Source organism: Malania oleifera, chromosome 12 (genome assembly GCF_029873635.1).
Source record: "Malania oleifera isolate guangnan ecotype guangnan chromosome 12, ASM2987363v1, whole genome shotgun sequence".
Classification (NCBI taxonomy): domain Eukaryota; kingdom Viridiplantae; phylum Streptophyta; class Magnoliopsida; order Santalales; family Ximeniaceae; genus Malania; species Malania oleifera.
This window is the reverse complement of record NC_080428.1, coordinates 5847871-5864269: the sequence shown is the minus strand read 5'-3', so window position 1 is coordinate 5864269 and position 16399 is coordinate 5847871. Positions and strand designations below refer to the sequence as shown.

Below are 16399 nucleotides of genomic sequence, written 5' to 3'. Positions count from 1 at the left end.
TTAATTGGGTAGTAATTAAGTTTTCTAACCACACTAAAAGGTTACTGGCGACTCCAACCAATTTCAATTTTTCTGAAAATTAAACATACATTTTTAGTTCGCCACCCCAGGGCACCCTCGCACCCGGGACATCACGACATTATGTATGCTAAAATGTAATTACATGTTTTTACAGGAATTAATGAATGAAATAAAAAAAAAATTATTTATTTTAAAGCATTAGCGATGGTTTGAAAACCGTCACTAATAACAAAATCTACAAAGTATTAGTGACAGTTTTGAAACGGTCGCTAATTCTACCCCTATTAGTGATGGTTCTTAAACCGTCACTAATAGTTGCGCTGGTGAGCATTAGTGACGGTTTTCAAACTGTCACTAATAGGGGTAGAATTAGTGATGGTTCCAAAACCATTACTAATACTTGAGCTTTAGTATTGATTTTGAATCGAGAAAATGTAAAATTTATAGTGACGATCTTAGACTTTTAGTGACGAAATAAAACTGTCACTAATACTCCATTACTAGTGACGATTTTAGAATTTGTCACTAATAAGTATTAGTCACCTTAGATTTACTGACTAATTTAAAACCGTCACTAATAATCACTAAAATTTAACTAATAAGTATTAGTGATGGTCTTGGATTATTAGTGACAGTTAAAACGGTCACTAATAACCTTATTTTTTGTAGTGTTAGAAATTAATTTTGTTAATGATGATGTGATACTAATGGTTGATGATGTCATCTCTATTCCTTCCAACCAATGGCTCTAATTTGATCTAACTGTCATCCAATTTCACTTTGGAGATCCATCGACCTCCAATTGTATCTAAACCATTCACTAACACAGCGGGTTTGGATGCCAACACGGATGGCCAAGATCGCCTAACTAGCTCCTCTAATTGAGTGGTTAGCTAATATAGTAACTTTAGAAATATTAAAACATGCTTTCTCTTAGGAATGTACCAAAATTTATACATTCTGATTTGGATAACCCCACAAAATATTTTTTTTTCTAAATTATGGTATCTGAGACCCTTTGTACACTCGACTAATCCCATAAAATATTATTATTAATTAATGTATGTATGTATGTATGTATCAATTAGGAGAAATTATGCACCTCTACTTGTGTCTAGCATTAAGAAAAGGAAAAGTATTAAACTAAAAATGAATAAATCAGATAAATATTAAATATTAAAAAAATCCTTCACTTTGGAATCTTTTAATTAATATATTATTGCACCGGAGTCCCTATATCATCTCATGCTGAATGGTGACATTATATATATTAGTGTCGTGCTCTTCTTGCTCTCTCCAAATAGGAGACCCATATATATAGGGAGCACATCAATCTGAAAGCTAAAAATCATTTCAAGAGAGAGAGATGAGAAGGGGACGTGCACCATGTTGTGATAAGAATGAGGTGAAGAGAGGTCCATGGAGCCCTGCAGAAGATCTAAGGCTCATCACCTTTATTCAAAAGCATGGCCATGAAAACTGGAGGGCTCTCCCAAAACAAGCAGGTCTCTCTCTCTCTCTCTCTCTCTCTCTCTCTCTTTCTCTCTCTCTCTCTCTCTCTCTAATTTTTTTCCTTTATTCAAAAGCATGGCCATGAAAACTGGAGGGCTCTCCCAAAACAAGCAGCTCTCTCTCTCTCTCTCTCTCTCTCTCTCTCTCTCTCTCATTTTTTGATGCTGCAAGCGAACTTTTTAAGATTCAAATATTGAATATATTGAACAAATTTACAATTACTAGTGTACATCCAATATGTGCTCACTGAACACAAGCCAAATCTTGACTATCCGATCCTAATACAATTTCTAATGAAGAATCCACAAATCTTGACTTTCTTTCTCGCTATGTATATGCCAGTAATTGCAAGATTGTCATTTGTCATATCATCCTGTGCTACCAAGAATTTTTAGGCTATGAAAGTGAAGTTCATCTAATGCAATTTTTAAAAATATTTTGTAGAATAAAATTAAATTTTTTTTTTATCGAAAACATATGTATAAAAATATAATGAGTGTCAAATATCTTATGTAGCAGTCTAATGTACTTATTACATAAGACAAATTTGTATTTCTATAAAATAAAGGTAGGTAATTAATTGTATATTTTCCTTGTCATTATTGTCAACTCTATTAACTGATTTTGATGTTATTAATTACAAAATAATAAATATTTATGGCTCCAAATAAATGCATAGAAAACCACCGCAATTAAAATCAATATAGCTTGTATGTCATTATTAATTACATGCAAAGAATATGGCCTAAATTAGCCATGCATTTAATACCACTAAGGGTGGCTTAGGCCGTAAATTTAAGACTTTCTTGGTTAAATTGTTTCATCTTTTCATTTGAAATAATACGTTAATATTTAAGTAGAAAAGAATAGAGGAACAAACCCATTATCCCGATTGCATATAACTTTATTTCATATTTCATTTACCTTTCTTCTCTATAACATTGTTTGGAACTTGAAAATTAGGAAGTGAAAGCCAAAAAAAAAAAAAGAGTCTAAAAAACTACTTTTTCATATTTGATCATTATTAAAAAAAAAAAAGTGAAAAAAAAGTGAAATCAATAAATTCAATTTTAATTTTATGAATGAAAATCTAATTCTATACATAATTAATGATCGATTTTTAAAATTTTTAATTATATTAGAAAGTTTTTTATTTTTAATAGTATTTAGTTTAATATTTTATATATATATATATATATATATATATTATGTAGTCAAGTCTCTACATAATGTTGTCTAAATTATATATATAATTATATATATAATTTTGTGAATTGTCTTAATTAAAAAAAAATCAAATTTAAAGTTGAAACTAGTCTAGGTATGTGTTAAAAAAAAAATGTAACCTTTTTCTCTTTTGTTATTTACAATTTTATCCTTATTTTTAAAAGGTGCATATTTCTAACAGGTGTGTGTTAACAGCTAGTTATGCCCATATGTGAAGGGTTATCTTTTATGGGAGGAGGGGACTCACTCAATCACTGGTTGTGATTGAACTCAGTGAGGAAACGCTCAATCGCACACAAACACTCTTCGATTTCATTAAATAATCTAAAAAAAACATTACAAAGAATTCTCAAAATACAATTTCTTCTCTCACTAGTTACTCTCCCTCTTCTACACCACATATATTACACACACACACACACACATCTTCATATATATAGCAATGGATGGGAATAGTATGTGGAGATTAACTTTAACAGAGGTGGGCTAGTTGGTGGAGGTGGCTTCCGATGTCTCCACTGCAACTCACCAATTTAACAAAATTGGCTAGGGTTGGTGGTGGTAGCTACATCAAGTTTAATTTTCAACATCACCCCTTAAACTTGACTCTCCTGACTTTATCATTCCGAGCATTGTCTTCAATACTACAAAATTATCATGCCTGAGTGGAAGAAAAGGTATGATTGAATATTTGACATACCTTTTCTTCAACTTCTATGTGTTTATTTTTTTTATCTGATTTTTCTTATGATTTGTTTAGTACACAAGAAATGGAATGGAACAATATAGAATTGATGTTTATAATTTTATCTATTTTCCATATATGTAATTTCTAATTAGAAGATTGATTTGGGTAATATGTGGTTGCTTATCTCAACATGAGGGCAGTTGTATATTATATACAAAATTGGATGAAGATTACAATAAAGGAGATGTATAGTAATTATGGGAAGAACTGCAGTAATTATGGGAAGATCTCTATGTTTTCAATTCAGCCCAAGTATTGTGGGATGTGTCGGTGTTGAGATTGTGGAACAACCTATGAGATATGGAGTGGCTGAATCTGTGGAGCAATATTAGCTCGTGTATTAGGGAGTTGCTGATCTTGTGGGATTAGATGGAATTGCTAATATTGTGGAGAAATATTATCTCGTCGATTAGGGAGTTGCTGATCTTGTGGAGACTCTTTATGGGAAGATTGGGATCTGTCCTAACACACCCCTACAAGCTTAATAGGGAGGCAGACACGTTGAGCTTGTCACGCAATAGAGAAAACAGAGCTGTTATCAAAGGCTTAGTGAGGATATCAACAGGCTGGTCTTTACTAGATATAAAAAAAACATGGAGTTCACCGTGAGCAACACGTTCACAAACAAAGTGAAAATCAATGGCCATAGGTTTGGTTCTAGAGTGAAAATTGGATTAACGGATAAATATGTAGCCCCAATATTATCACACCATAATACTGGGGCATGAGGCAAAAAAAATACGAAGGTCCTTAATCAACCCTTTTAGCCAAATCAATTTTGTCGTGGCATTAGCTAAAACCTTGTATTCTACTTTAGTGTTGGACTGAGCAACGGTAGCTTGCTTGTGAGAACTCCATGAAATCAATTTGGATTCAAAATAAACCAAATAACCACTAGTGGAGCGACAATCATTAGGATAACTAGCCCAATCTACATCCGTGAAGGCATGAAGAAGTGGAGAAGAGCCCGATTTGAGTAAGAGACCATGGGAAGATGTGTGCTAGAGGTAGCGCAAAAATGCATTTGATAGCAGACTAATGATTGACAATGGGGTGATGCATAAATAGGCAAACACAATTAACAGCATAATCCAAATCTAGCTGAGTGAGAAGCATATACTGAAGTGACCCAACGGTGCTTCGAAACAAAGTAGGATCCTCAAAGGTATCCCTATCAAACTCAGAGAGTGGGGAAGATGGAGAGAGAGAGAGAGAGAGAGAGAGAGAGAGAGAGAGAGAGAGAGAGAGAGAGAGAGAGAGAGAGAGAGAGAGAGAGGAAAAGCTACAGCTTTAGCTAGAGACATGTTGGTGTGTTTAAGAAGACCTTGAATATAATGATGTTAGCTGAGATGTAGACCGCCAGAAGTATAGTTGTCCTCAATGCCAAGGAAATAATGTAAGGTGCCTAAATCCTTCACTGCATAATCAAATTTTAGTGATGACAATAGGGAATCAATGGCAGATGAATGAGATGTCGTGATCAATATATCATCAACATAAAATCAAAACAAAAATTGCAGCGTGAGAGCCATGAAGCATAACTAAGGAACTTTCCACTTTGGAAGCCTCGAAAGCAAGTTCAAGAAGGCAAGAACTCAAGTGAGAAAACCAGACCCGAGGAGCCTGCTTGAGACCATAAAGAGACTTATGAAGTTGACACACATGCTTAGGACACTGAGGGTGAACAAACCTTAGTGGTTGTGACATGTAGACAATTTCATCAAGGAGCCCATGAAGAAATGCATTCTAAATGTCAACTTGACGAATGGGCCAACCTCAAGACATGGCCATAAAAAGCACTAGACGGATGGTCTGAGGATTGATGACCGAGCTAAATGTTTTATCATAATCAATGCAATGTTGTTGCTTGAAGCCTTTCACAACTAATCTTGCTTTATGACGCTCAATTGAACCATCCGCATGTCTCTTGATTTTAAAGACCCATTTACAACCAATAACATTCATAGCCAGTGTAGAAGGAACGAGTGACTAAGTGTGGTTTCGTAGTAGGGCATCAAATTCTAGGTCCATGGCTTCTCTCGAAACTAGACATTTGACTACCCTAGAAAAGCATGTGGGCTCCATTGTTTGTGGTTCCATAGAGGCAACAAGTGCATGATAGGAATATGGAACGGTGCCATCTATGTGAACTTTGGGTTGACAAATGTTATCTCGAAGCCTTGTTCGCATGGGATGAGAAGGAATAGGCAAAAGGGCTTCAGGTTGCATAGATTGAGAGGCAAATGACACAATTGATGGAGACTCAGATGTAGGATCCACGATGGGGCTAGATGACAGCACTAGTGAAGACAAAGATCCAGTAGGTAATGGTGCATCAGGAACATATGGAACCTGCAATGTGTTAGTAAGAGATGGCAATAATACATAGGATGAAGAAGATGAATTTGGAATAGGAGTATCAGTGAAAGGAAACCGAGACTCATCAAAATGGACATTACGATAAATGTAAAGACGATTGGTGGACACATCTAAACATTTATAGCCCTTATGAAAAAAAACTGTAGCCAAGAAAAACACATAAGGTGGAGTGAAAATCCAATTTATGAGAGTTATATGGTCGCGGATGGGGCCAACAGGCACAACCAAAAGTGCACAAAAATTTAAAATCAGGTACAACATTGAAGAGTTTTTGGAAAGGTGAAACATGATCAATGACAGGAGATGGTAAACAATTATTTCAGAAACAAGCAGTATGAAAAACCTTAGCCCAGTAAAGTGTTGGAATAGAGGCATGAGCCATTAGAGCAAGAACTGTTTCAACAATATGGCGATGTTTTCGCTCAACGGTGCCATTTTGTTCATAAGTGAAGGGACAAGTGATGCGATGCACAATGCTAGTGTTCTTGAAATATTGATGAAGTCTATGAAACTCCCCACCCTAATTAGATTGAAAACTTTTAATTTTACGATCAAGAAAATGCTCAACTTGAGCCTGAAATTGATGGAGACATGTTCCACATCATATTTATGGGAAATGGTAAACAACCATAAATGTCTACTAAAATCATCAAAAAAGGATACATAATAACGATGACCATCACAAGAGGGAACCGAAGATGGTCCCCAGGCTTCTGTAAATATTAAATCAAGAGGACTGTGAGATTTAGATACAGACAAATAAAATGGCAAAGAGTGGCTTTTTTCCATTTGACAAGAATTACAAACTCCAATTGCCTCATTAGCATGAACATGCAATTTATTGGAAAAAATAATACGACGAACAATACGAAGGGAAGGGTGACCAAAACGTTGATGCTAGATATCAAGAGGGACTCATTCTCCGATGAAGGCACCAAGAAGACGACACGAAGGAGTATAGAAAGCAAGCTAGTATAAACCATTTCTATTTAGCCCTTGGAGCAGAAGATTCTCCGAGATTGGATCCTTGACACAAAAATAGTGCAGATGAAATTCAAAAAAGACAATATTATCACGAGTAAGTTAGCTAACAGAAAGCAAAATTCTCTTAATCAATGGAGACATGCAAAAGATTTTTCATATGAAAATTACGAGACGGAGTAATGAGAGTGGAAGAACCGATATGTTTTATGGGTAAACCTGCACCATTGCCTATGCGAATCAGATCATGACCAGTGTATTCATTAGCCTGCAAGATGAGCTTATTGAAGTTTGAAGTCAAGTGATTGTTGGCTTTGTTAAATTGTAAAGTCTTTTTCAAGCATTCAAAGTCTAACATAGGGGCTGTACTATTCATATGGTGGTTGTACTATTTATATGGTGGCTACACTATTCATTTGGTGGTTGCACAAGTCTACAAAGGTGGCTACACTATTCATTTGGTGGTTGCACTATTCATTTAGTGGCTGCACAAGTCTACAAAGGTGGCTACACTATTCATTTGACGGCTTTGAAAAAGAGGCTTACAAAACCCCTATAAATAGGGAAGTGGTGGTGAAGGAAGTTGTATCCATCCCAAGCATCTCCAACTCCACCTTTAAAAAGAGATCAAGTACTCTCCTACAAAGTATCTCTGTTGTAGCCCGTGTTTCTAGTTTCTCCTAATTTGAGAGAAGTTATATCATTATTTTTCATAGTGGATTCCTTCTACTTTTGCCCGTGGTTTTTTCCTCAATTTGTTTGGGGGTTTTCCACGTAAATCTTGGTGTCAATTCCTCTTTTCTAATTTCTTATTTTAGATGTGTGATACTGTTCCTACCCATTCAATTTCCTAACAGTGGTATCAGAGCTTTAGGTTAGGGCCTTTGGGTTGGTGTTACTATTCACGGATACTACTCACACGTGTCACCGGATACTTTTACAGTATTGTGAACGTATACGAGATTTGTTCAAGTATACAGTTCCATTCATTTACGATACTATTCACGTATACGGTATTGATCACGGTGAAAAAGTGGGAGCCGGTTTAGTGGAGGAGAAGATCTTATCTATTACAATGGCAGCAAAGTACGAAATTGAGAAGTTCAATGGGGGTAATTTCTCCCTTTGGAAATTGAAGATGAAAGCGGTCCTGAGAAAGGACAATTGCTTAGCGGCAATTGGAGACAGACCAACAGGGATAACTAACAAAAAATGGAGCGAGATGGACGACAATGCTGTGGCTAATCTTCATCTAGCATTAGCAGATTCAGTGTTATCAAGCATTGTAGAGAAGAAGTCAGCAAAAGAAATTTGGGATGCACTGACAAAGCTTTATGAGGTAAAGTCACTTCACAATAAGATCTTCTTAAAGAGGCGACTCTACTCTCTTCGAATGAGTGAGTCCACATCGGTTACGGACCACATAAACAATCTTAATACGTTGTTCTCCCAACTAACAACGTTAGGCCATAATATTGAGCCAACCGAACGAGCGGAGCTTCTACTCCAAAGTCTGCCAGATTCGTATGATCAACTCATCATCAACATTACAAATAATATTCAGTCAGATAATCTATTCTTTGATGATGTTGTGGCAGCTGTTCTGGAAGAGGAATCCAGACGCAAAAATAAGGAAGACAGATCGTCCAGTTCTCAACAAGTTGAGGCACTACCGATGACAAGAGGAAGATCAACAGAACGTGGCCCTAGTGGGAGTCACAATCATGGTAGATCAAAGTCAAGGAGTAAGAAGAATTTTAAATGCTACAACTGTGGCAAAGGGGGGCACATCTCGAAGGATTGTTGGCCTAAGAAGAAGAATGCAGGGAAAGCTCTTGAGGAGAACGCTTCTCAAGGATGCACTGCGAGTACTTCCAATGATGGCGAAATCCTGTACAGCGAAGCGGAAACGATCTCTAATGGTGGTAAGAAACTTACTGATGTATGGATCATGGATTCAGGAGCAACTTGGCACATGACCTCTCGCCGAGATTGGTTCCACTCTTATGAACCTGTTTTAGGCAGATCAGTATTCATGGGTAATGATCATGCCTTAGAGATCGCTGGAGTTGGTAATATTAAACTGAAGATGTACGACGGTACAATTCGCACTATTCAAGGGGTACGACATGTGAAAGGCTTGAAAAAAAATTTATTGTCTCTTGGACAGTTAGATGACCTCAGCTGTAAGACCCTTATTGAAAATGGGATCTTAAAGGTTGTCAAAGGCGCGCTTGTATTGATGAAAGCTGAAAAGATCGTGGCAAATCTATACACACTGCTGGGAAATACTATACAACAGGGAGACGCATCAGTTGCATCAACCCAAGAAGAATCAACGATAATGTGGCATCGTAAACTTGGCCACATATCTGAACGTGGTCTGAAGATTCTTTCAGAACGTAATCTTCTTCCCGGACTCAAATCAGTAAGTCTACCTTCCTGTGAGCATTGTGTTACAAGTAAGCAACATAGAATAAAATTTGAAAGATCTACTGCCAGAAGCAAACACATTCTAGACTTGATTCATTCTGACGTATGGGAATCTCCAGTTCCATCCATAGGAGGAGCGCATTATTTTGTATCATTTATTGATGACTACTTCAGGAGATTATGGGTGTATCCAATCAAGAGGAAGTCAGATGTGTTTCTAGTGTTCAAAGAATTCAAAGCGCAGGTGGAACTTGAATCTGGAAAGAGAATCAAATGCTTAAGGACAGATAATGGAGGAGAATATAAAGATGGCAATTTTATTTCATTTTGCAAGCAAGAGGGTATTCAAAGGCAGTTCACTATTGTGCATACACCTTAGCAAAATGGCGTAGCAGAGCGGATGAATAGAACCATATTGGAAAGGACCAGAGCCATGTTGAAGACTGCAGATCTAGCCAAGTCATTCTGGGCTGAAGCAGTCAAAACCGCTTGTTATGTGATAAATCAATCACCGTCAACAGCAATTGGTTTGAAGACACCAATAGAGATGTGGATTGGTAAGCCAGCCCAATATTCTTCTCTTCACATTTTTGGATGTCCTGCATATGTAATGTATAATGCCCAGGAAAGAACTAAACTAGACCCAAAGTCTAGGAAATGCATATTCTTGGGTTATGCTGACGGAGTCAAGGGGTATCGCCTGTGGGATCCCACTGCCCGCAAGGTCGTAGTTAGCAGAGATGTGATATTTGTAGAAAATGAAATGCAAAATAAAGAAAACAATAGCACTTCGGAAACGACTATTGTTCAAATAGAAGAAAATAAAGATTCTTCTGAAGCCGCACCAGAGCATGAGGAACAAAAATCAAATGACGCCAATGATACAGAAGTTCGACGTTCAGTACGTGAAACAAGGAAACCATCATGGCACTCAGATTATGTCATGGCAAGCAATACTGCATATTGTCTTCTAACAGAAGATGGAGAGCCATCAACTTTCTATGAGGCTACTAGTAGCACTGATGTTTCTTTGTGGATGACAGCAATGTAGGAAGAAATTGAAGCCTTGTACAAAAATAATACATGGGAGCTTGTTCCATTACCACATGGACGTAAAGCCATTGGAAATAAATGGGTCTACAAGATCAAACGAGATGGTAACGATCAGGTGGAACGATATCGTGCAAGACTGGTAGTGAAAGGGTATGCTCAGAAAGAAGGTATTGACTTTAATGAAATATTTTCTCCAGTTGTTAGACTTACTACTATCAGAACTGTATTGGCTATGTGTGCTGTGTTTGATTTATATCTAGAGCAGTTAGACGTGAAAACTACTTTTCTTCATGGAGAACTTGAAGAAGAAATTTACATGCTCCAACCAGAAGGTTTTGAAGAAAAAGGAAAAGAAAACTTAGTTTGCAGGTTAACCAAATCTCTGTACGGTTTAAAGCAGGCGCCAAGATGTTGGTACAAGAGATTTGATTCCTTCATAATTAGCCTCAGATACAACAGACTCAGTGCAGACCATTGTACGCACTACAAGAGGTTTGGTAATAATGATTTCATTATTTTATTGTTGTATGTGGATGATATGTTGGTTGTAGGCCCCAACAAATAAAGAGTCCAAGAATTGAAGGCACAATTGGCTAGGGAGTTTGATATGAAGGATTTGGGACCAGCAAACAAGATTTTAGGGATACAAATTAACCGAGATAGAAAAGACAAGAAGATTTGGCTTTCTCAAAAGAATTATTTGAAGAAAGTCTTGTGACGCTTTAACATGCAAGATTGTAAGCCAATTTCTACCCTAATTCCTGTCAATTATAAATTATCCTCAAGTATGTGTCCTAGCAATGAAGCAGAGAGGATGGAATTGTCTCGAGTGCCGTATGCATCAGCAGTGGGAAGCCTAATGTATGCTATGATTTGTACAAGACCAGATATTGCTCAAGCAGTTAGTACGGTCAGTCGGTTCATGGCGAATCTTGGTAGAGAGCATTGGAATGCTGTGAAGAGCGTCCTAAGATACATTAAAGGGACCTCAGATGCTGCATTATGTTACAAAGGATAAGAATTTATTGTCAGGGGATATGTTGATTCAGATTTTGCAAGTGATCTTGACAAAAGAAAATCCACTACAGGTTATGTGTTTACTCTTGCAGGAGGAGCAGTAAACTGGGTATCAAAGTTGTAGACTGTTGTGGCATTGTCTACGACTGAAGCTGAATATATGGCAGCTACGCAGGCTTGTAAGGAGGCAATATGGATTAAAAGACTATTGGAAGAACTCGGGCACAGTCAAGAGAAAATTTATCTATATTGTGACAGTTAGAGTGCCTTGCATAGTGCAAGGAATCCAGCTTTTCATTCCAAGACAAAACACATCGGAGTATAGTATCACTTCGTTCGAGAAGTTGTGGAAGAAGGAAGTGTTGACATGCAAAAGATTCACACCAAAGATAACCTCGCAGATGTTATGACAAAACCAATCAACACTGACAAGTTCATATGGAGTAGATCCTCTTATGGCTTAACAGAAACGTAAGTGGCATGAAACTAGCAAGACTAGAAAGGATGAAAAAAAAAAAAAAGAAAAAAAAAAAAAGGGATTTGAAAATGACTTTAAGTGGGAGAATGTTAAATTGTAAAGTCTTTTTCAAGCATTCAAAGTCTAACATAGGGGCTGTACTATTCATATGGTGGTTGTACTATTTATATGGTGACTACACTATTCATTTGGTTGCTGCACAAGTCTACAAAGATGGCTACACTATTCATTTAGTGGTTGTACTATTCATTTAGTGGCTGCACAAGTCTACAAAGGTTGCTACACTATTTATTTGATGGCTTTGAAAAAGAGGCTTACAAAACCCCTATAAATAAGGAAGTGGTGGTGAAGGAAGTTGTATCCATCCCAAGCATCTCCAACTCCACCTTTAGAGAGAGATCAAGTACTCTCCTAGAAAGTATCTTTGTTGTATCCCGTGTTTCTAGTTTCTCCTAATTTGAGAGAAGTTGTATCATTATTTTTCATAGTGGATTTCTTCTACTCTTACTTGTGGTTTTTCCCTCAATTTGTTTGGGGGTTTTCCACGTAAATCTTGGTGTCAATTCATCTTTTTTAATTTCTTATTTTAGCTGTGTGATACTGTTCCTACCCATTCAATTTCCTAACAGGCTTCAGTGTCAAAAAACCAGTTGGGATCAACGGAAGTCTGAGTAGATGCGACAAATGCATCTAGAGGCTACTGAGTTTCGCCTTGATAAGTGTGATCAAAATGACGATAACAACGGAGTGCAGTGTGCCCTTGCTTGCCGCAAACTTGACAGGCAGTCCAAGGACCAGAGTTATTATTGGAAGACCCACGGCCACAACCACAGTAGCGATTCTGTTGGTGAGAATTGTAGCGGGGCTGAGAGCCTAAGTTGGTGGAGCCATTTGAGGAATGGTGAGAGCAGCTAGAAAGGAGAAATTCCTAGAAGCCATGTTGGCAGAGGGAACGTGCAAATATGTATGAGTGCGATGTTGCTCCAACTGAACTTCGAAACTTAAAATATGACCATAAATATCATCTAAAGTCAACAAATCAATTCAAGTGGTGACAGAAGTGACCAAATCAAATTCAAGGCCAAGGCCGCCAATAATATACCAAATGATTTCAGTATCAGAGAGAGGCCATCCAATTGCTACAAGCGTATCAGCCAATGTTTTCTTTTTCTGAATGTAGTTTGAGACTGAGAGAGAACCTTTCCTCAGGGAGGAAAGTTGAAAACAGATCTGCATAATCCGGGCTTGGGATTGGGAGGAAAACATCCTCTCCAAAGCTGCCCACACCTCATGAGAGGTCTCCAAGAGAATAACTTGGGCCAAAATTCCCCCTAACAGAGAGGAAATCAAAGTGGGGAGAAACAACTAATCTTGTTGAAACCAAGTGGACAACGTCTGATCGAGAATCAACGACGATTCAGGGGAACCCGATGTTCTGTTGGGGATGAATTTGGGAGGGGCTGAAGTGGACCCATCAAGAAACCCGAACAATAGTTGTCTCTGAAGGTAGGGAACAATCAAAGCATGCGAAAGAAGATAATTATCACAGGAAAGTTTGAAAATAGAAAATTGTTGGTTTGATAAAGGTAAGGGTGAGACAGCAGATGGGCAAGAGGAAGCAGAGGCGGCTATTGGAGAAAAAATAAAAATTGCTGAGAAAAAAAAAGAGAAAAAGAGCAGGACAGCGTTGGCCGATTTAGGCTTTGATATCATAAAAGATTGATTTGGGCAATATGTGGTTGCTTATCTCAACATGAGGGCAATCCTATATTATATAAAAAATTAGATGAAGATTACAATAAAGGAGATGTACAGTAATTATGGGAAGATCTACAGTAATTATGGGGAGATCTCCATGTTTGCAATTCAGCCCAAGTTTTGTGGGATGTGTCGGTGTTGAGATTGTAGAAAAGCTTGTGAGATATGGAGTGGCTGAATCTATGAAGCAATATTAGCTTGTGTATTAGGGAGTTGCTGATCTTATGGGATTAGATGGAATTGCTAATATTGTTGAGCAATACCATCTCGGAGTTGCATATCTTGTGGAGTACTCTTTATGGGAAGATTGGGATCTGTCTTAACACTAATTCCATTCTACGATCAATGCATTCCATTCCAATGTACTTTGTTATATTGTTGTTCAATATATACCTTAAAATATATATATATATATATATAATTAATGAATTAATATAGATGTAATGTAAGTTTTCCAACGTTGACAGTAGCTAATTTGATTTGTGAAAATTAATGTGCATGTGTACGTGGTTAATTAATTGTAGGACTGTTGCGATGCGGAAAGAGCTGTCGATTGAGATGGATTAATTACCTAAGGCCTGACGTAAAGAGAGGCAATTTTACCCCCGAGGAAGAGCACACCATAATCACCCTCCATCATTCTCTGGGTAACAAGTAGGATACTTTATATTATACTGCTCATGTCTTAATCAATTACATGAAATATTTTCACCACTATAAGTTCATTGCATATATATATATAACTAAATAGCTAAAATACAACTTTTTACCTCAAGATTTATTAAATTTTTCAAGAATTTAATTCAGTGCAAGGCTCAAATTGCATTGCATTGCTCACGCATGCATGTATCCATCAATTACTGAAGTAGCAAGTAGGTGGGTCATGCATGAACTACTGATGATGAATATGCATGCAGGTGGTCAAAAATAGCATCTCAATTGCCAGGAAGAACTGATAATGAGATCAAGAATGTGTGGAAGACTCATCTGAAGAAAAGATTACTGGCTTCAGCTAATAATACTAATCATCCCCATGAGGATGATGAACATAATAATAATAAGAAGAAGAAGAAGAAGAAATGCTCGTATGTAACTTCCTCTTCGTCGTCGTCTTCTTCTCCGTCTTCCTCTTCCTCCTCTGCAACTTCATTCTTGCCATACAAAGGACTTACAGGAGGAGCTGAAGCGCTTGGGAAGCCTCGAGTGGAATCCCAGCAAACAAGGCAGCTTTCGTCAGAGAAAATGGAAATAAAAATGGAAATGGAAATGCCTTGTTGCCAAACGGTGGAATCAAATCAAACGAACTCCAACAGTACTGTTGGTGAACACATTATCAAAGATACATCACTAATGTCGTCATCAGAAGATGGGGGATTTGAAATCCCACTGGAATCGGATTTGGATTTCTGGAACATGCTAGATAATTTAGTTCCCTTCCAGCAGTGCTCCACCATTAATTAATCTCATGGTGAGCACTCGGGTGAAGAAACATGCTTAAGCCTATGAGTAATCGTTCTCAAAACGGTTACTGCAATTGTACGTGTGTTAATGTCTCCCCCATGAATTTTATTTTATTTTATTTTATTTTATTTTTTGAAATTAAACTTTTTAAAAATTGCATAAAAATGAAATGAGATTACAATGGACCACCCTAAGAGGACTAGTTGACCACGCCTACTCTCAGGTTAGACTGGCTGACTAGCCCATATTGGGCAGTCAATATCACCTACAGCAAAGGATGATCAAGCCACTATGGTTCCCAAAAATTATTTTCAAAATGAGCTCAAAAACGTTTCTTGGATTTTTAAAAAGAAAATCTTAAATTTTGAAGCATCACAACTTAAAGAGAATTATGATTTTCCATAAACATTCTTGAAATGGTGCAACATTTTTGAAAATACTATTTATTTTTAAAAATTAATATTCAAAAGCCGCATCATGAACAACATTTTTTTTAAAAAAAAGACCTCTTTTTGAAAAAAGATCATCTTTTTTTTTTTGAAGAATTGAAGAAAAACCATAAAATTAAGAAAGTCATCAATACAAAAGATTTGATCTTGCATCATAGAAATTGTATAATCTCAAGAGAAAATCCTAGAAGTTAGTCCAAAAAAGACCCAAATTGGCCTCTAAACTAGTTGGTTGACCATGCCTTCATACCTCTTCTACGTAACAGAATATATTTATGCAATTTCCAAACATCAAAAGCACACATTCTACTCTAAATTAACCCTCAATCCAAACCAACGATGCTCATATGCAAACATAAAATATGTTTGAAAACTATGATGCATTTTTCTTTTGAAAATATGTTTTTAAACACTTTAATTTTGAAATCTACAAACTTTATTACACCATATCCTACAAACTAACATCCCATTCAAGAAATCTAAATATCAATAAATATACATATATTATTCATGCAATAACACTCACACTCAAGGAAACAAAAAGCAGGCATGCTTATTAACTTTTAAAAGCAAGAGTATAGAGACTCACCTAAAGTGCTAAACCACGTAGGGATGGTGGGAAAAGCACAAATCACTCAAATGAAGTGTAGAGAAATGAAGTAGAGTTAAGAAAAATGGGTGGAGAGAATGTAATTACACCAAAATCAAAGGTATGGGCAAAAGGATCAAAGATGCTATAAACTTTGTTTTTTTGTCTCTAAAGGCTTCTTTGCCCACTATATATGTGCCCAAAAACAGCCCAAACTTGGCCTACATATAGACCAGCCGTTTGGAGGGAAAAAAATTGAAATTTTAATTCAAATTTTGAAAAGTAGACTAACA

At 36.8% G+C, this 16399-nt stretch overlaps 1 protein-coding gene across 1 annotated transcript; it reads left to right on the top strand.

Moving 5' to 3' along the window:
- Positions 1-1335: 1335 nt before the first annotated feature.
- LOC131143787 (transcription factor MYB63-like) lies at positions 1336-15184 on the top strand. Its single transcript, XM_058092126.1, has 3 exons — positions 1336-1526; positions 14132-14261; positions 14525-15184. Exons 1-3 carry the CDS (start codon positions 1388-1390, stop codon positions 15066-15068), a joined length of 813 nt encoding a protein of 270 aa, XP_057948109.1. The 5' UTR covers positions 1336-1387; the 3' UTR covers positions 15069-15184.
- Positions 15185-16399: the final 1215 nt, after the last annotated feature.

Coding starts and splice junctions, on each gene's coding strand:
- LOC131143787 (XM_058092126.1), top strand. CDS start 1,388: ATGAGAAGGGGACGTGCACCATGTTGTGATAAGAATGAGGTGAAGAGA. Junction 1,527..14,131: donor GGCTCTCCCAAAACAAGCAG/GTCTCTCTCTCT, acceptor AATTAATTGTAG/GACTGTTGCGATGCGGAAAG. Junction 14,262..14,524: donor CATCATTCTCTGGGTAACAA/GTAGGATACTTT, acceptor ATATGCATGCAG/GTGGTCAAAAATAGCATCTC.